This window comes from Procambarus clarkii, unplaced genomic scaffold (genome assembly GCF_040958095.1).
Source record: "Procambarus clarkii isolate CNS0578487 unplaced genomic scaffold, FALCON_Pclarkii_2.0 HiC_scaffold_107, whole genome shotgun sequence".
In the NCBI taxonomy this organism is placed as follows: Eukaryota; Metazoa; Arthropoda; class Malacostraca; order Decapoda; family Cambaridae; genus Procambarus; species Procambarus clarkii.
This window is the reverse complement of record NW_027189140.1, coordinates 3,366,033-3,386,766: the sequence shown is the minus strand read 5'-3', so window position 1 is coordinate 3,386,766 and position 20,734 is coordinate 3,366,033. Positions and strand designations below refer to the sequence as shown.

At 44.5% G+C, this 20,734-nt stretch overlaps 1 protein-coding gene across 1 annotated transcript in view; it reads right to left on the bottom strand.

The window, feature by feature from the left end:
• Positions 1–20,734, bottom strand: part of LOC123754470 (cylicin-2-like) — a 223,701-nt gene that overhangs the window by 25,815 nt on the left and 177,152 nt on the right. Inside the window, exon 7 of the mRNA XM_069320229.1 lies at positions 6,348–6,444. Within this exon, the coding sequence (XP_069176330.1) occupies positions 6,348–6,444 (97 nt within the window). The remainder of the gene's footprint in view (positions 1–6,347; positions 6,445–20,734) is intronic.

Here is a 20,734-nt window from a genome sequence, read left to right as displayed (position 1 = left end):
TATACCGGGCTGATGTGTATATGTTAGACCGTGGCAACAGTCAGTCGAAGGAGTTCTAGGCCTACCGGGGACCAGAGCCAGAACCTCAAGAAAGGCACGAGGAGCAATGGCCTAAAGACACCCCCGTGCAATTGGAAGCAGTCTTTGTCTGCCATCTACCAGGACAGGCACCCAGAAAGGTAGGAATTCCAAAACAAACTACTGCTGATTAAATAAATTGCAAACCGAAAAGCCAAACTTGCAACAGAACTTCCCAATCAAAACCAAGGAAACCAGTATGATGTCACCACAAATGCCGCACATCTGTCTGTGCAACCCACCCACCCTGGGAGGGGGGATGGGGACGTCCCAGTCCTCCTCGCCGGCAACTCACCCCAGTTCAAAAGCTGTTGTTGTTGTGAACGGTCGATTACTCTGGCTCTACTCTTTGTGCAGTGCTGCTTTGAGGTGTTGTTGCTCTGTATTGGTGGTGTGTGAGCCAGGAATAACACAAGAGTACTGGGGCTGCATGCACCTAGGGCTACCTTTCCCAGGTGCCCTGTAAGTACTGCCTTTGTGGCTTAGGGTTATCTTCCAGGAGCTGTGCAGGAGAGGCTACCTCCGTGTGGTTCTGTGGCTTCACGGTGATTGCCAGCCCTTGGGGGTTCAGTTGGGGTGGTTCTTACTCCTGTTTTCCCTTGGACTGGAGGTAATTTCATCGCTGGCTGGGACACGAGGTACTGTGCAGCTGTCTGATATACGCATAGAGACCGGTTCTGTTCACCTGGAGACGTTGTGCTTTTGCGGGTTTTTATTTTGTTTTTGTTTTGATTTGCCTGGTGGGGGTCTGCCTGGTGTGGCAGTATAGGACCACTTGTAGGTTTTTGGTGGCCCTCCACTAGGTCCCCGTGCTTGCACACGTCGCAGAGGTTCAGTTTATACTAGTAGTTTGTTTGCTTGGTAGCTCTGGGATAACCGGTTAGCAGTACCTCGCCTGGGCTTCCCTTAGCAGTCAGCCTAAGGGGCCTGGAAATCCCCATTTGGGCTCAGTGGTCCAGTGTAGGAGACCTCTGAATTCCATCTCGCCTTGTGCGAGTTTGAAGGTTGCTCTGTCCCCTTGTCTCAGGGTGACACCGTCTACCTCTGCCTTGCTGCCTGTTAGGGTCGGTGACACCTATGACCTGGAGTCCTGCGAGTGGTGTTCTTTGCTTGTACTCCAACTCACCCAATCCACTGAGACTGATATTCGGGTGCAGGCAGCTTTAGCATTGCATGCGAGGTTTAAGTCACAGCAATGTGTGAGGTTGGTTGCCTTTCCGGATGCCCCGCAGCTGCCCCGCTGGATTATAGTACAGTGCTTCCTCAATCTAACGAACCCCGCTCTATCGAATTCCCAGAAGAGCCGAACAAATTGAATTCGGTACCAAATGTTCAGTGGAACATACAAATGTTCGATTAAGCGAGGAATGTTCGTCCAAGCGGTCACCGAGGCCGAGCGTCGGAGCTGGCTGTCATCAACTATGATTTGCCAGAGTGTAAACAGTTATATAGTGTTTTATTATCCTTACCCATTGTTTCTAGGGAGAAATGGTGATAAAAATGGTGATAAAATGGTGTCAGGGGGGCATTACTGAGAGAGTTGTTGTGAGGAGGCAAGTGGTGTCAGTGGTTAGGGTTTTTTGTTAGGGGGCAGGTGGTGTAAGTTACGTATTCTCATGGGAGGCAGGTTGTCAGCCAGGCAGCTGACAACCAGCTGAAATGGTGATGAAATGGTGTCAGGGGGGCATTGGTGAGAGAGTTGTTGTCAGGAGGCAAGTGGTGTCAGTAGGGGCTGGTTGTCAGTGGTAGAAGTTGTCAAGGGAAGCTGGAGTAATAATAGTGTCAGTAGAGGCTGGTTGTCAATGGTAGAAGTTGTCAAGGGAAGCTGGAGTAATAGTGGTGTCAGTAGAGGCTGGTTGTCAGTGGTAGAAGTTGTCAAGGGAAGCTGGAGTAATAATAGTGTCAGTAGAGGCTGGTTGTCAATGGTAGAAGTTGTCAAGGGAAGCTGGAGTAATTGTGGTGTCAGTAGAGGCTGTAGAGGCAACACGTGATTGGCGCCTCCATGCTCCCCCCTCCGGCCTCCCCCCCCCCCACCTTCCTGCTTCTGACCACCAGAGACCAGCCACTACCTCACTCTCCTCTCCTCATCAGATGCCACGGGTCAATTTAATGATAATTATCACATTATCTACACTGAAAATAGTCTTTTTATTAGAAAAAGGGTGAGGGTTGGTTGGGCAAATGGTGTTAGTGGTGTGGGGGATGGTGTGGGTGGTGTGGGGGATGGTGTGGGGGGTGTGGGGGATGGTGTGGGGGGCGTGGGTGGTGGGGGGGGGATGGTGATTTCCGCATCTCAGATTATTATCGACACCTAAAGAGTACGAAAGATATTATAGTGAAGCACCGGACAACGAAGAAACAAACTAAAATTCAAAAGTTTTTGGTACGGTTTCACAGTAGGCCTACAGGACCAGCACTAGCAAGGACGCCCTTCATGAGTCAGGTGCAATGTTTCCTAATGCTAATATGTCAGGTGCAATGTTTCCTAATGCTAATGTGTCAGGTGCAATGTTTCCTAATGCTAATAATCGGCGGCGGAGGCATTAGAGCCTGGTCCTCCTGCCGTAGCTTTTGGGCCACGCCAGCGGGCCCCCTTCATCCCTGCTTTTCCAGTGGACTCTGCTTTTCTCCTAAGGTAGAGGGTTTGGAGGACGGCTTGGCCCCGGGTTCTGGCGTGGAGGATTCCGGGGCTGGGGAGGAGTTGACTTGGGGGGGGCCTGTGCCCCAGTGGTCCCTGCTTGGGTGTTTGGTACCCTTGGTGTGGGGCTTGTTACAGGAGGAGGGGTTTTCCTATCCTCCTCCCTGTACGATTTTGTTATGAGTTCGACTCCTCCCCGGGTTTGGTTCCGAGTTCCCTTGGGTTGTTCAGTTCCCTCCTGCTGGAGGTTTTTTGCTTCCCGCGTCCCACTGAGGTGGTGTGGGAGACCCCTTGCGGCTTACCTCCTGCAAGACCTGGATTACGCCTCGATAATTAAGCCTTCTTTTTGAGTTTGGCTCCTCCTTATAGGGTGCGTTACAGGGTGCAGGAGTCTTCCTGGCTGGCAGACTACCTTTTCTTCGTAAGGGGCTTGGTATTTGTCCTGTCGGACTGCACACTTGAATGGCGAGAGTTACCTACGGTCGTTCAGGTTTTCCTGGGGAGTGAGTTGGAGCACCTCAAGACTTGCTTCTTTATCCCCGTCCTTCCTTATGATGTCAGCCAAGTGTGACTTCATGTGCAAGTTCCCTCCCTTTCGGCATCCCTGGGGGCCGAGGATTTGTGCGCTCGTAGGCAGTTGGCTTTGGTCTTGCGCTTCTTTTCCCTGCTGGAGCTGTCTTTGTACTGGCTGGTGCTGTGTATGGAGGAGCTGGGTTCCGGGCGGGGGTCCGGTGCGTTTGCTCCGGCAGCTTGGGTGCCGGCTGCTTTGGGTGAGTTGTATGCACTGTTTCTGAGGGAGGCGGTGTCTGTTCTTTGCTTCTCACCTCGCGTGCTGACATTCGGTGTTCATCAAATTTTTGGAACCATCTTGGGCCCTGGCTCTTAGTTTTTCTTCCCCTTTTTGTCCTTTGCTGTTTGCAGAGTCTGCGATGGTGCATTTTCTGCAGGTGGCTTCGTCTAGTTGACGGCCTTGTCGGACTTGTAAGTTCTCCGGGGAGGCCATGGATGTCCTGCCCAGAAGGGTCGTGCCAAGTCTTGGGGTTCCTTCAGTCATTGTAAGCCAGTCATGCCAAATTCGGGGCCGGCACCTCCTCTGGCGCCGTCGTCGTCTGGTCGGCGCAGTGATCGCTCTCAGCGTCGGTTGGGCTCTCTTAGGGGTCGTTGGCCCTTTCACGGGTTGCCCCATTGACAGGACGATAGGGGGGAGTCTCGCGCTGTTTGCTCTCGCTTGGTCCCACGATTTGTGAGCAATTCGGGTCGTTCCTCTGGCCTGCGATGGCGTTGGGTCACTCCTCCTCCTTCGGGGGGATCGAGGTTGGCAGGGCAGGCTTCTTCTCCTGTGCTCTGTCAGGTCCTCCGGGAGTGGGTTTGCTTGGGTGTGGTCGAAACGACTACGTCCCTCAGGTGGGTTTCCCGCCTCTTTTCAGTTCCGAAACAGGATGGTGCAAATCTGTGATTCATACTGGACTAGCCTAATCTGAATCCCTGGGTCTTTTGTCCCTCCTTTCGGATGACCACTCTGTCTCAGGTCTGGCTACTTTTGGCACCGGGTGCCTGGATGGTGTCTCTGGCCCTCCGGGACGCGTAATGGCACTTCCAGATTCTTCCGGGGTTCAGGGACTGGCTCGGTTTTTGTTGTGGGGCAACAAGCTTTCTGCTTTCGTTGCCTTTCATTCGGCTTGAATCTGGCACCTCGAGCGTTCACACGCTTTACCCGGGTCGTGGTGACCTGTTTGCATCTCTTAGGGGTTCAGATTCTGGCTTACCTCGACGACTGGCTGTTGTGGGTTCCCAGCCAGTCCGCGTGTCTGCTCGCCAGGGATTTGGTTCTTTCCCAGCTCGCCGGGTTCAGGTTCTTGGTGAACTGGAAGAAGTCTCATTTGGTTCCCTCTCAGGTTCGGACGCGGCTGGGTCTTGTGTGGGATTCTCGGACCGCTTCATTGTCTCTCCCTCTTGTGATACTGTTACAGCTGCGGTCCTGCCACCGGCTGTTTTTCCAGTGCACCCGGGTCACACGTCGGTTGTTCGAGCAGCTGTGCGGGAGCCTGAACTTCGTCATGCTGGTCTACCCATCGGGTCGGATCTGGCTTCGGCAGATGTTCTGGTTTCTTCGGGGTCGTCCCTTCCGCCGCTCTCGCGATTGATGGGTTCGAATCCCAGGAGCCTTGCGTCGGCTGCTGCGTCGCTGACTTCCTCTGTGGGTTTTTTCGGGGTTCTGTGCTGTGGCGCCTCCCTGAGCCGTCGCTCGATGTGTTCACGGATGCCTTGTCTCTCAGCTGGGGTTTTGTGCCAAGTGCTCACCAGGTCAGCCTGGGTCAGTGGGGTCCGTCCTTCTGTCGAGCTCACAGCATGGCGCGAGAGTTTGCAGAGGTGTGGCATTTGCTTCAGAGGATTTGTGTCGCTCGAGGAGCAACGGTCCAGCTCCATTCGGACTGCTTCCCGGTGGATCATTGCTTGAACCGCGGTGGTTCGATGCGGTCCTTGGTTCTTTAGGGCTGGTCGCTTCTGGTGACTCGTCTACTGAGTTCTCGGGGTTTGGCTCTCCTTGCGATTCATGTTCAGGGGGTGTCTAATGTCCTGGCGGACGGCCTGTCTCTGTTCATTCCCCTTCCACGGAATGGACGGTTGACGCCGACTCGTTCAGTTGGCTCTGCCAGACGTATGGACACCCAGAGGTGGACCTCTTTGCATCGGCGTGGTCGAGGCGCCTTCCAGTTTATGTGGTGCCCTTCCCAGACTGCGAAGCCGTCGGGGTCGATGCTTTTCGGTTGGACTGGTCAAGGTGAAGTTACCTGTACATCTTCTGACCAGTCCGGTTGTTGCTCCGGATCCTGGCTCGGTTGGAGACTTATCAGGGGAGAGTAGTCCTGTTGGCTCCTTGGTGGCCGGCCCAGCCTTGGCTTCAGGAGCTTCTTGCTCGATGTCCGAACCCGAGGGTCTTCCCGCGGCTCCGCCTCTTTCAGCAGATTGGTCCGGTCCGGTACATGGCTGGTTCAATCTTCTCCTCCACTCTTCGCATCTGGTCTTTTAGACGACGCGGATGTATCAGCACTTTTATGGTGATCAGGTGGCTTCGTTGATGGTGTCCCACTTGTGAGTTTCGTCTAGACGACAGTATGAAATTTCCTGGCGGTCCTTTCAGCAATTTTTGTCTCTGTAGGTTGTCATCGATTTCTGATCGGGTTGTTTTGTCCTTTCTCTCTTGGTTGTTTCAGGATCGTGATTTTATGCCAAATACTGTCGCCTCATATCGTGCGGCGCTGGTGGACCGCTGCAGCTTGCATTCGGGATGGATGTCACTTCTACTCCATTCTGCAAGCTTTCTCGGGCGTTCTTTCACCTCTGGCCTGCTCATGCGCCGCCTGAGCAGTCCTGGTTGTTGAAGCGAGTGCTCTCTTTTCTCTCTTCTCCTCAGTTTGTGGTGGCCCCTTTGGTTCAGGACTGTTTTTCTAAGGCTCTTTTTTTTTGTATGCTTCTCTAACAGAAGCATACAGTGTGCTGTAAGTAACTCCATCCTCCCCAGAAGATGTAGCTTTGCCTTTATGTAGAGCAGTCTAGTTCATATTCAGTAAAAAGCATCAATATCAACAGAAAATATTTTTGATAATTATAAATAAACCTCTTAACTTACTCGCATATGGTAGTCCTTTTCTAATTTCAGTCCTTCTGATTGGTTAAGGCAAATGCTAGACGATGCCCTAACACTTATTGAGGACGTGTCTTCAATTCTGGGGGATGATAAAGGAGAAAGGCATGATTAATAATATTTCAATGTCATTGTAACAAATTAATGTATATTGTGTTTAAAACAATTTTCCTGATACCTAGTCAATTTAACCCTTAAGCTTAAATAGTATAGTATAATACTATAATACAAAATAGTATAATAACAGCAAAATGAGCATGTTGGGAGACGCAATTTTGGTGAGGGAGGGCGTGAGGCTGTTGTCTCCTAGCTGCTGTGTCACTTGCCATGCATTTTTTTGTGGCCACTATATTGTTTGGACACCATACCAGCTTAGTTGCACAGTTATGGTGAACAAAACATTTAGATACTTATATATAATGTGTGTGTATATAGTATAGTAACAGTAGAAGGAGTATGATGGGAGGAGCCATTTTGGTGAGGGAGGTGGTGTCGTCTGCTGGCTAGTGTGTGACTTGTCTTGCTGAGTAGGGTAGCCACTATGCTGTTTGGACACCATACCAGCTTAGTTGTACAGTTATGGTGAACAAAACATGTAGAAACTTATATATAGTGTGCATGTATATTGTGTGATAACAGAACAAAAGTATGGTGGGAGGAGGAATGTTGGTGAGGGCGCATCAGCTGACTGTGTGTAATTATCTAAGTGTAATTACCTAAGTGTAGTTACAGAATGAGCACTACGCTCGTGGCGTCCCGTCTTCCCAGCACTCTTTGTCATATAACGCTTTGAAACTACTGACGGTCTTGGCTTCCACCACCTTCTCACCTAACTTGTTCTAACCGTCTACCACTCTGTTTGCAAAAGTGAATTTTCTTATATTTATTCGGCATCTGTGTTTAGTTTAAATCTATAACATCTCATTCTTGAAGTTCCAGGTTTCAGGAAATCTTCCCTATCAATTTTATCAATTCCTGTTACTATTTTGTACGTAGTGATCATATCACCTCTTTTTCATCTGTCTTCTAGTTTTGCATATTTAATGCCTCTAACCTCTCCTTGTAGCTCTTGTCCTTCAGTTCTGGGAGCAACTTAGTGGCATGTCATTGTACCTTTTCCAGTTGATGTGTTTCTTAAGATATGGACACCATACAACTGCCGCATATTCTGGCTTTGGTCTAACAAAAGTCGTGAACAATTTCTTTGGTATTTCGCCATGTATTTAAAAGCAATTCTGAAGTTAAAAAGTATAGCATAGGCTCCTTGCACAATGTTCTTAATTTGATCTTCAGGTGATAGTTTTCTATTTAGAACCACGCCTTGATCTCTTTCTTTATCAGACTTCTTTAAAGATTTCTCACATAATTTATAGGTTGTGTGGGGTCTATATTCTCCTATTCCACATTCCATAACATGGCATTTATTTACATTAAATTTCATTTGCCAAGTGGTGCTCCATATACTTATTTTGTCCAGGTCTTCTTGAAGGGTATGACAATCATTTAGGCTACTTATCATCCCTATTATTTTAGTATCATCAGCAAACATGTTCTTATAATTCTGTATTCCATCTGGAAGATCGTTTATGTAGACAATGAACATTATCAGTGCAAGAACTGAATCCTGTGGTACTCTGCTTTTAATATTTCTTCAGTCCAATACACTTCCTCTTATTACTGCCCTCATTTTTCTATCAGTCAGAAAAATTTTCATCCATGTTAGCGTGTAGCGACCTCTGTTATTGTCTGGACACAATATACCAACTTAGGGTTCATTATAGTAAACAAAACATGCAGATACTTATATATAATGTGTGTGTATAAAGTGTAATGACAGCAAAACTGTTTATTGTTTTATGAACATAATAATTAAACCACTAATATGCAAACCATACTTTTGAGTATGGCGATAGTTCACACATTTTACATACATGTATATAAATATATGACACTACATGTCGGAAATCCGACACATAATAACAACAGTTACCCTTACAATTCAGAGAACAGGAGACTCTGTGACATCATCAACAAGACATATATATATATATATTATCTCTCATTTCTTTTAAACCTTAGTCTAGTGTTTAAACTTAATAAAAAAGTATTCACTAGGACTGAATATAATATAATTAGCAGTAAAGTACAGCATGCTTCCCTAAATCCTTAAATTAAATCAAAAGTAGAACCAGGATATTATTGGAATAGAGAGGGAAGCAGCATCACTACACACAGAGAATCATAACAAAACACACGAAACGAGTGCTCCTGAGAGAATTGTGACACGAGTTACGCACGATAGACATCTTATTCTATCCTACTAAGTGAACTACAGCAGCAACACCTCTACCACAATAGGAGAATTTAAGTATCCGACTGTCTAATAAGCTTGTATTTGTAGTGTGCACTATAGAATGCTGGATAGGTAGCTGGTTATGAAGGAGCTTAAAGCTCACACCAAGTACGTTTACTCATCATTATACATTCCCCCTTATCCATGTCATACCTGTACTTATATGTTTAGGGAACCATTATTAATTCCTTTAACCCTCAAACTGCTAGGGGTCCAAATGGCTTTAACCCTTAAACCGCGCATATCATATATATATGATATCAGTGACAAAACCGAAACCGCACACATCACATATATATGATTTCATGTCTAGCGCTATAATTTAAACGCCCCGCCTGGGATAGAGGCAGCTATAGTACAGCCACGACCGATAGTTGCCAGATGCCACCTAGAAAAAAAATCCAGGCCAACATTCTTGGGTGTTAGAGCGTCAGTATTGAGCAAGCCACCAAGGCTGGCTCACGCAGCACGAGCTCACAGCACCGCTGTTCAGCTTGTGGCCACAGCATCGCCTACAAATGCCATAATATAAATGATACTGCTATTATTTAGCAGTGATAGTATTACTGAAGCCCCCTGACTGTGATAAAACTGACCAGGATTCTGATAATAGCAGAATTGTGGTGATATTTAGCGCTGTGCTCCATGGAGGGAGGAATAAGGCTGTGGAGGGAGGGTTGTGGCGTCGTCTTCTGACTGTGTGTGGCCACCATTTATTGACTGCACTCACCATACCAGCTTAGTGGTTCGCTATGGTGAACACAAATGTAGATACTTATATATAACGTGTGTATAGTGTGAGATAACAGCGAGAGGAGTAGGTTGGGAGCCGCCATTTTGGTGAGGGAGGAGCATCGTCTGCACGACTTGGCAAGTTGTTTACCGATGGTCTTTGGGCACCATACCAGCTTATTTGTACAGGTATGGTGAATAAAACAGGTAGATACTTATATATAATGTGTGTATATAGCGTAATAGCACCACAACCAATATTGTTGGAGGAGAAATATTAGTGCGTCTAATCTTGAGGGCGGCCGCCGATCAGCTGACTGTGTGAGTAGCTACGTCTTTGTGCCTTTACTCACCATACAAGCTTAGATGTACAGTTATGGTGAACAAAACATGTAAATACATATATATAACGTCTGTGTATAGCGAATAAATGCAAAAACAGTATTGTGGGAGGAGAATGAGGGTGAGTGAGGTGGTGTTGAGGGAGGGAGTGGCAGTGAGTGGCTCGCTGGTGTGTGGCGGTCACTCCTCGTTGCTTTTTGACTCACAAGACCAACTTAGTAGTTCGTTATGGTGAACAAAACATGCAGATACTTATATATAACCTGTGTATATAGTGTAACAACAGCAAAACTATTTGTTTATTGTTTATATGAACATAATACTTGAATCACTAATATGCACACCATAATTTTGAGTACAGCGATGGTTCACACATTTTATTATATAAATATACCACAATTCACTGTATGAAATAATATTACTGCAAAACAAAGTAAGAAAAAATCAATCAGAGACATTGAAATAATTAGGTAAAAATATATTTGTGGCAACTGCCGTCTGACAGCTTGAGCGGTGTAGACCTCGTCTGGACTTCTATAAGACGAAAGAATTTTTTGGATTTTTATTTTTTTGTTGCGCCTATGGGTGAGAATTCCATTTGGGCCCCTAGCGGTTTGAGGATTAACATCCACAGGTGCAACGAAAAAAAATCCAATTTTTTTTTCTTTTTAACACTTTCGTGCTTTAGATTAGAGATAACTCGTCGCTTTTTTTTCTTACGATTCCGCATAACAGCCTACTTTTCTCGTCAATCAAAAAAATATTTCTATAAATTCCATTTTTTAACCGAAATGGATGGGGATACTTTTGTTTTGTAGAGAATTTATTTGCAAATTTTTTGGTACCAGAATGAATATTATATCATATAAACTTCTATGAGTAAAAAAAAAAATACACAAAGTATGTTTGGGGGTGTGGCGAGCGTGTGGCAGTGGGTTCCCTTTAGCCGTTGATATATCCAACACGTGGGAAATATTTGTATGTGTTATGTATATGTCTGTGTAGGGAATTTTACTGCGATCACTGTCATACAAATTATAAAATGTTTCAACAAGTATAAACATGACAAACATCAAACGAACGAAAACAATGCGTTCGTTTCTGCCGCGAACGCATACTGAGCGACGTGGTTCTATATTTGGCGCTTCTCTTACACATGCTTTGTACAAATGTTATACAGTTCATCTTATAGAAAATTTTATTGCGAACACATTGGTATAAAAAAGAAATACGTACATAGAAAAGTAGGGTCAGGAAACGTATAAACTTTCCAAGCATGATTTCCCCCCTGTGTTTTCGCCAGTGCGCTCGCGGCTAACTACTCTCCACTTCACACACTCTTGCGGGTGGGCAATTACCTATATTAAACATTCATATGCATATGTCCGTGTAGAGAATTTTATTGCGATTCCAATGACACCAAAATTAGCGATGTAGGACAACTGTAGGCTTCGCAACCATTAACCCTTAACATGCTCGGGGTCTAATATCCTGCTATCCACGCAGGCGCATGTCATTTTGAAAAAAAAAAAAATTTTTTTTTTTTGCTAATCTGTTAAGTTCTGTTCACTGATCACGGGAAAAATAAAAAAAAAATTCTATTGTACTTACTTTTGTTGCAATAGAGCCGAGAAGCTCTGCGATGACGTCACAATCTGCATGGTCGCTCATGCAGTACACGCCCGGGAGATGTTGCGCGCGGTCCTCAAACAGCCAGAGTTGCCACAAATATATTTTCGCGCTATTTATTTACAATGTCTAAGCGCATTTTATCTAATTTTTTTTCACTAATTGTGTTTCAAATACTGTTTGAACATATTTTGTATCAATAATTGTTGCATATTTGAGTATACACAGGCGCACACAAATGTTTTCAATTACGGCAATATAATATGTCATTACAGTCTATTATATTATATGTTCTGCTTATATGTTTACATATTTACACACTCGCACACGCTATACACACTTTGAAGCACACTTAGAAGATTTCTAGACTGTGGTAGTCATTGAAGCAGTCGACAGCACATAATGGGATACCACACGTTTCACACCATGTTTGCACAAGCTTCCGTTTCTTGTCTCTACGTGTCGTTGTTTTACACACCAAGCAATCACGTTGGGCTATTGCACGCTTCACACCAGGTGGCAAATACTTAAGTTTGTGTGCTAGGAAGCCTTCAGTGTGAGCGAGGCGTGGAGTACCAGCATGCTGCAACAGTGGGTTTATGATGGGCCGCTGAATACCTGGGACATCTTTTGCAAACTTTCCTAATAACTGTATTGCAGCATCAAATACAAAGTCACGGAAAGTGGGCTTACGTCCAGTTCTCACAAGGTACATGTTGAAACAGTTCAGCATGCTCATGTCCACAAGATGGAAGAACACTTTTTCGTCCACCTACATGTCTTCCGCACACACTCTGCAGTGCCAATCATCATGTCTGATTTATCAATCAACCGCATGTTGATATTATAGTCTAAAACACAGTCTGGCTTATATAGTGGTGCGTTTGTTTTATGGCTCACTTTCCCACTGTTCACCATTGTTCCATCATGAATTGTTGTCAACAAGTTCACCTCTCTTTTGTCTTTCCACCGAACTGACAGAATGTTATCACTTTTCCTTCTCTGACACTCACCAACTGCAATGTCGTTGTCAAACACAGGCATTTCCCTTCGTTGTGGCTTTACTGTACCAACCAATCCGGTTCTATTTTCTAGCAAGAACCGAGCTAGCAAGGGACTTGTATAGTAATTATCTGTGTATAAAATGTGTCCCTTGTTCATCCACGGAGCCATGATGGTCTTCACTACACTCCCCGAGAATCCATGTTCGTCGTTACCGGGAATGTCTACATCACTAGCCGAGTACAGAATCATGTGTAACACGTATCCTGTCTCACAATCACAAAGAACAAAAAATTTCAGGCCAAATCGGTTTCGTTTTGAGGGAATGTACTGTTTGAATGGAACACGTCCCTTGAAAAGTATGAGAGATTCATCAACCACCAGCTTCTGTGCTGGTACGTAAAAATCTCTGAATTTTCCAATAACATCGTTCATGTAGTGCCTCACTCGCCACAGTCTATCATCAGGTGTTCGGTCCTGAACACTTCCAAAATGTAGACACCTGAGGAGTATCTGAAACCTGTCTCGTGACATATATTTCCCGAATAAAGGTGTTGGTATTGTCTTGTCCTTGCTCCAATAGTCATTTATTGCATGTTTGTGACAGTGCTTCATCAACAAACAGAGTGCCAAAAACACATACATTTCCGCCACTGTGGTATTTTTCCAACGCTGCAGTCGTGAAAATTCTGTGATTTCCCTCTCAATCAGGTAAGCAGCATGCAGGTTCGTTTGGTGTACAATGTATTCCATGAGTGGTTCATCATAGAATGCTGTAAAATATTCCATCTCAGCCATGTCCTCACCTTGATTAGGGAAAAGGTTTGTAATCCCTACATCTTTATCGTCAAAGTGAGGAATATTAGGAATAAAGTCGTCACCATCACTCCACTCAAGTACACCAGGCGTCCTGCGAGATGCAGAGGAAAGACGGCGAGGAAGCGATGCATACCGGCGACCAGGAGCTGAATACCGTCTGCGAGAAGCACGGCGGCTACGTGCACGTGAGGTGGGTGCACGTGAACACGAGGGTCTTGGTCCCTCATGTGGTGCCATGCGGTGGCGCTTGGCTGGGCGAGATGCTGCTGACGCGACAATTTCTCGCCCAGTTACACCACTGGTACCAGCCACAGGCTCAATAAAACTTTGATCTGAGTCACTAAACCCAGAAAAGGAGTCACCTCCCTCTGACTCGTCACCCTCAAACAGAAAATATCCACAGGAACTGTGAGGTCGTGGTAGAATTGGGGTAGAAAATGGGCGAGGAGGCATGGGAGAGCGTATAGGCCTCGCCATGGCATGGCGGTCATTCTCACTTTCACTGCTGCTGCTACTATCTCCCGACAACTGTGTATAATCCTCATCGTTGTCTGAATCGTCAAACACACTTTCTTCACCTTCAGAGAATAATTCGTGGGCTATTTGCTCTGGGGTGAGGGACTGAGTGATGCGTGCTCGTGAGGCGTTTGACCGTGCGCTCGCCATGGTGACTCTCGCTAAACTGAGGCCTCCCATGCCATCGGAGCGTGAGCTGGATTTTTTTTCAAAATGGCCGCTGTTTACTAGAGCCCCTGGGCAGCGTATGGGACCCCCAGCTACACCGCGGGCCATTCAAATCGTGCGCGGTACCCATACACTTCATATGAAGTGAAGCGCAGTTGACTGGTAAAACGATTTACACTTCATATGAAGTGATGCGCACTTTAAGGGTTAAGAGAGTGGAAACATTTTGTTGCTGTTTGGCGCTCTCGGCGAGTGATCTGCATAGTTTTTTATTTGATGTTGATAATCCTTATGCTTTGGTGGCATTTTATAGGTATGCTCTTATAGACAATTTCATTGCGAACACAGTGATACCAAATTTAAATACGTGCGCCTTCAATTGTTGTCAGGACAGTCAAAAGAGTGTACACTTTTTCGGTCTTACCGCGTAGGCGAGCGAAGTGCCGAAAGCATCTGGGGTATTGTTTTTTTTTGAGCGCCGAGAGCGCGAAAGTGTTAATCTCTTTATTTTTGTCCCCTGAGCATGGGAAAAATAATACAAAAATTTAATTGTACATACCAATGCTGTAAATGAGCCGAGAAGATGAGCGATGACGTCACGCCTCATCTTCGCTGGACCGCTGTGCGCCCGGGGTGAGTCAGGCGCGACGGAGGAAGAGCCCGAGTTGCCGCAAATTTATGTTCGAGTTATTATTTACAGTATCTATGGCGTATTTTACAGCCATTTTTTTCACTGGTGTGGTTCAATATGTTCTTACATGAATATTTATAAACATAAAACTGTTGTCAATGTATATTGTATCCACATATTAGTGCCACAAGTATTTGCACAAAGATGTCTTATTTCTCAATAAAATATACAATTTCTTATTATTTATTTTAACTATATACACCCACTTATTCTGTATTTACATGTTTTGGCACCAGTCTTGGACATTTAGAAGTCATCAAGACTGTGATACTTGTTAAAACATCGGACATGGCACAGAGGGACCTGACATGCTATGCACCATGTCATCACTATTTTTCTTTTCTGTTCCCTCTTGGTTGTTGACCAGCATACAACACACGCATGCTGGCCTACTGCACGCTTTCCAGTTGGTGATAAAACCTGAGATTGTGTGTCATAAAGGCATTCCTGTATGCGAGCCTGGGTGTTGGAGCATGGTGCAATACCGGGTTCAGAATGGGCCACTGTACACCAGGAATTACTTTGCCAAACTTCTTTAGTAGTTGTGTTACTACAGTAAAATTGAATGCACGGAAATTACGTTTACCACCTGTTTTGACAAGATACATATTTTAACTGTTCAGCATTGTTACATCAACAAGGTGGAAAAACATTTTCTTGGTCCACTTCACTGTTTTCCATACACACTCTACTGCCCCACCATCATATAACATTTATCCACCAAACGCATGTTGATGTTATAGTCCAAGACACAATCTGGCTTATTGATTATTTCTCTTGTGGTTCTGTTCACCTTGCCACTGTCCAGCACTGTTCCAGCATGAATGGTGGTCAACATGTTCACTTCACGCCTGTCTTTTCACCGCACTGAAAGTATTCCACCTGTTTTTCTGAGCTCGCAATCATCAACCTGCATAGCACCTGGAAACACTGGCATTTCCCTTCGTTTTGCCTTCACTGTGCCACACACTCCAATTCTATTATCAAACAACAACCTAGTTAGCAAGGGACTGGTATAATAGTTATCTGTGTATAATATGTGGCCCTTGTTCAGATATGGTGCAAGCAGTGCCTTCACAACACTATCCGACAAGCCATGTTGGTCATTAGCAGGAATGTCTACATTTGTACCCGTATACATTATCATGTGTAACACTATTCCTGTTTCACAGTCACAGAGTACAAAGAATTTCAATCCAAATTGGTGGCGTTTGGAGGGAATATACTGCTTGAAGGCAAGACGTCCTTTGAAAAGCACAAGGGATTCGTCAATCAACTAAGTACCAACTAAGCTGGTACGTAGAAATCCCTGTACTTTCCGATAAGTTCATTCAGGATGTTACTTACCTTCCAAAGTCTATCATCATCATTCTGGTCTTCATCACTTGCAACGTGAAGACACCTGAGGATTATTGCAAATCGGTCTCGAGACATATATTTGCTGAAAATTGGTGTTGGAACAGTATGGTCTTTGCTCCAATAATGGTCGAGTACGTGTTTGACACAATGTTTCATCAACATACACAGTGCCAAAAACACATACATTTCACCTACAGTCGTATTTTTCCATTGCTGCAAACGTGAATAAACGGATAACTCCTCCTCATCAATGAGATCAGTCACATATTTGTTCGTTTCATGAACAATATATTCCATTAGCGACTCATCAAAATATGCAGTAAAATAGTCCATTTCACACATATCTGAACCTTTATCAGGGAAAATGTCTGTAATTCCAACATCCGAATTATCAAAAACAGGAATTTGTGGAACAAAATCTGTCCCATCACTCCATCACAAAAACACCAGGTGTCTTTCGAGAGCCAATAGCGGCACCATGGTGAGGAAACCATGGACCAGGAGCTGAAGCAGGTCTAGGAACAGTAGGGACGGGCAGGGACGGTGATGGAAAATTCCTCTATGTTGAGGGTCTTTGTTCATGTGGTGCCATGCGGTGCCGCATGGCTTGGCCAGATGCTGCTGACACGACAAGTTGTCGCGTGGCAACACCACACACTCCACTTGCACTAGCGAAACTATTTTCCATTTCTAAGTCACTAAAACCAGAAAATGATTCACCTTCTTCAGACTCGTTGAGCAAAACATCAATATCTTGCAAGGGAGCACATGAACTGTGTGGTCTTGCACAAATTGGGGTCGAGTGAGGGCGAGATGCTAGGCCTAGCCCTGGTGGAGCCAGCATGTTCACACTCGTCGTCGGTCGTATCCACCTCTGAGCAACCCGTCCTCTTCAAAAGAACGTCACTTTTGGCTCGTATGCGCGATATGGCTAAATTTGGACGTAATTTGAAATGAAATCGACTCACAAAAATGACGTTCTGTTCTGTTTTCTATTGAGTCGGCCGGCGTACGCGCAGAGGTTATAAGAGGACACTTTAAATTAACGTTTTTCATAACGTTTTAAAACTTTATGAGAATTTTTTGCCCACCTAACCTATCAGAGGACCCTTAACTTACTGTTGTTGAAAAAAAAATCCCAAATTTATTTTCATTTTTTTTTCAATTTCAAATTACAGTACGTCCAAATTCGGCCATACGGGCAAACGGCCAAAAGCGACGTTCTTTTTAAGAGGACAGGTTGCTCTGAGGGCTGTATGTAGTCATGATTAAAGTCCGAGTCGTCAATATCAGACTCATCACCATCCGGGAGCAAATTCCTATTAATTTTATCCTCGATCAGAGGTCGCGAGGAACGCCTTGTTGAGCGGGGTCGGTCGTTGGAAATTGATGCGCTCGCCATGGTGTCCGCCGGGTAACTGAGGCCAGTACACAAAGGGGACCCACGCTGGATTTTTTTCCCAGGCGGGGTTTGTTTATGGTCGGTTGAGGCTCGCCGATGACTACCACTATCCCACGCGGGGCGTTTAAATTATAGCGCTAGACACGAAAGCATATATAAATGATGTGCGCGGTTTCGATTTTGTCACTGATATTATTTATATATGATATGCGCGGTTTAAGGGTTAATTTGGCAGAAATGTCTTGATGAGAAGTTACCTAAAGTTATAGCTGGCCCCACAACATAACAATCCTTTGCTACCCTGCTGTACACCAAGCCTTGCAGACCTCCAGATAGCCGCCATTATGTGGCACTCTGAGGCACATGAGCCACACCCTAAACAGAAGTGGGGAAATTATCCAGGCCACACCTACAGTATCAGCTAAGGCCTATAATCTTTGAAACTGTAGACATAGTAGTAGTGCTCATAATTTAATTAGCAATAAGAATAACAGTAGATTAGACCACCATATGTGGTATGATTTATAATTTATATTTTGTATAATAAGATAAACATGTGCTTACAGTTATCCACTCACAGTGGTGTAAGCAAATGTCCCTCCCATTGTGTGTTATAAGTTCTGGCAGGCTGAATTAGAATTTACAGTGCATTAACTAATAACCAAAATAATATTTAGGTTTAACTAAAAAATAATCAAATAATAATATAATATTCAAGTAACAAAAAATAGAATAAAAAGAAAATTTCCTGCTAGGATTTTCCCACACTACACACTATCAAATAATATTAATGAAAAAACTGAGAAAAAATCAGACATTGAAATAATTAGGTAATACAGTGGGGGCCTCGATTTACGAATTTAATCTGTCAGAGATGGGTTGTATGTCGAAAATTCGTAAGTCGAAACAAATTTTCCCATAAGAATTAATGTAAATTGAATTAATCCGTTCCATACACCCAAAAATATTAACTTGAAAATACATTTTATACAGAATACTACTCATATTATTCATACACAAAACAATCAGTCATAAATAGAAACCATAAATAAAATAAGTGAACATTTAACTGCAATTTGCCTTTACTGATGACTCTTTTTGGCGTATGGGAGATGGTGAGGAGGGAGGGAGGAGTGGTGTTGGTGTATGGGGAGGGGTGAGGAGGAGGAAGGAAGAGGTGGTGAGACCATCTCATGATCTTCTTAACCATTAAACCGCGCAAATCATATATATATGATTTCAGTGACAAAACCGAAACCTCGCAAATCATATATATACGATTTTGTGTCTAGCGCTATAATTTAAACGCCCCGCCTGGGATCGGGGCAGCTATAGTGCAGTCACAACCGACAGTTGCCAGATGCCACCTAGAAAACAAATCCAGGCCAACATTACTGGGTGTAAGCCACCAAGGCTGATGCATGCAGCATGAGCTCACAGCACCGCTGTTCAGCTTGTGACCACAGCATCGCCTACAAATGCCATAATATATACTGTATGTTCATGCTATTATTTAGCAATGATAGTACAGTGGTACCTCGGAATGCGAGTGTCCCTATATGCGAGTTTTTCGGAAGACGAGCAGGATTTACTCCAAAAATATGCCTCGGAAGGCGAGGGTTACCTCGGGACGCGAGTTTGTTGATACGTGTACAGGCCGACTGGCGCGTGGTGGCATGGCGATCGCGCCTCAGTTTACCAGTGTCTCGTGTCCAGTGACTATCCCACCTGAATTCTTCACAAGGATTTACAGTTTTTTGGCCATTTGAGCATAAAAGTTGTCATTATATATCTTGCCATGGGTCTCAAGAAAGCCAGTGGTAAGGTTCAACCTAAGAAAATAGCTGTGAGTAGAGGCAGTAGAGGATGTCCCTTCTTGATTAAGAAAATGTGTGAAGTATGGGAAGAACTGCAAAGTTTTGTTGAAAAAACTCGCCCAGATAAAGCTGTAGCAGGCCGTTGCATTGACCTTTTAAATGATAATGTGATGTCTTACTACAGACAAGTGTTAAAATGTAGGGAAAAACAAGTGTCATTAGACAAATTCTTAGTAAAACAAGCAAGTCCTAGTGGTATGCAGGCAAAATGTGCCAGAGTGTGCATACCAGTGAAGTCCTCACTGCCTGATGTGATAATGGAAGGGGACTCCCCTTCCAAACAGTAACTCCTCTCTTCCTCCCACCTCCTCACCATCTTCCATACGCCTACAGCATTCAACAGCAAGGTAAGTAATAACTTGAACATAGTTTTGTAGGTTTATTTAGATGAATTAGGTATAAAAATTTAGTTTGATGTGGGGTTTTTGGGGTAGTCAGGAACGGATTAATTCATTTCCCTTTATTTCTTATGGGGAAATTAGCTTCGGAATGCGAGTTTTCGGAATACGAGGCGTCTCCAGGAACCAATTAAACTCTTAAACTGAGGTATGCCTGTATTACAGAAGACCCCTGACTGTGATAAAACTGACCAGGATTCTGATAATAGCGGGACTGTGGTGATATTTAGCGCTGTGCTCCATGGAGGGAGGAGTAAGGCTGTGGGAGAGAGGGGGTGGTGGCGTCGTCTTCTGACTGCGTGTGGCCAACTTTTACTGACTGCACTCACCATACCAGATTAGTGGTTCGCTATGGTGAACACAAATGTAGATACTTACATATAACATGTGTATAGAGTGTAATAACAGCAATAGGAGTAGGTTGGGAGCCGCCATTTTGGTGAGGGAGGTACGTCGTCTGCACGACTTGTCATGTTGTTTACTGGTGGCTACTATGGTCTTTGGGCACCATACCAGCTTATTTGTACAGGTATGGTGAATAAAACAGGTAGATACTTATATATAATATGTGTATATAGTGTAATAACACCACAAACAGTATTCTTTGAGGAAAAATATTAGTGCTTCTAGCCTTGAGGGCAGCCGCCGCCAGCTGACTGTGTGAGTAGCTACGTCTTTGTGCCTTTACTCGCCCTACAAGCTTAGATGTACAGTTATGGTGAACAAAACATGTAAATACTTATATATAATGTATCCAAAATGAATAGTGAATAAATGCAAAAACAGTATTGTGGGAGGAGAATGAGGGCGAGTGAGGTGTTGTTGAGGGAGGGAGTGGCAGCGAGTGGCTGGCTGATGTGTGGCAGTCACTCCTTGTTGCATTTTGACTCACAATACCAACTTAGTGGTACATTATGGTGAGCAAAACATGTAGATACTCATATATAACCTGTGTATAGTGTAAGAACAGCAAAACTATTTGCTTATTGTTTTATGAACATAATAATTGAATCACTAATATGCACACCATAATTTTGAGTACAGTGATGGTTCACACATTTTATTATATAAATATATCACAATT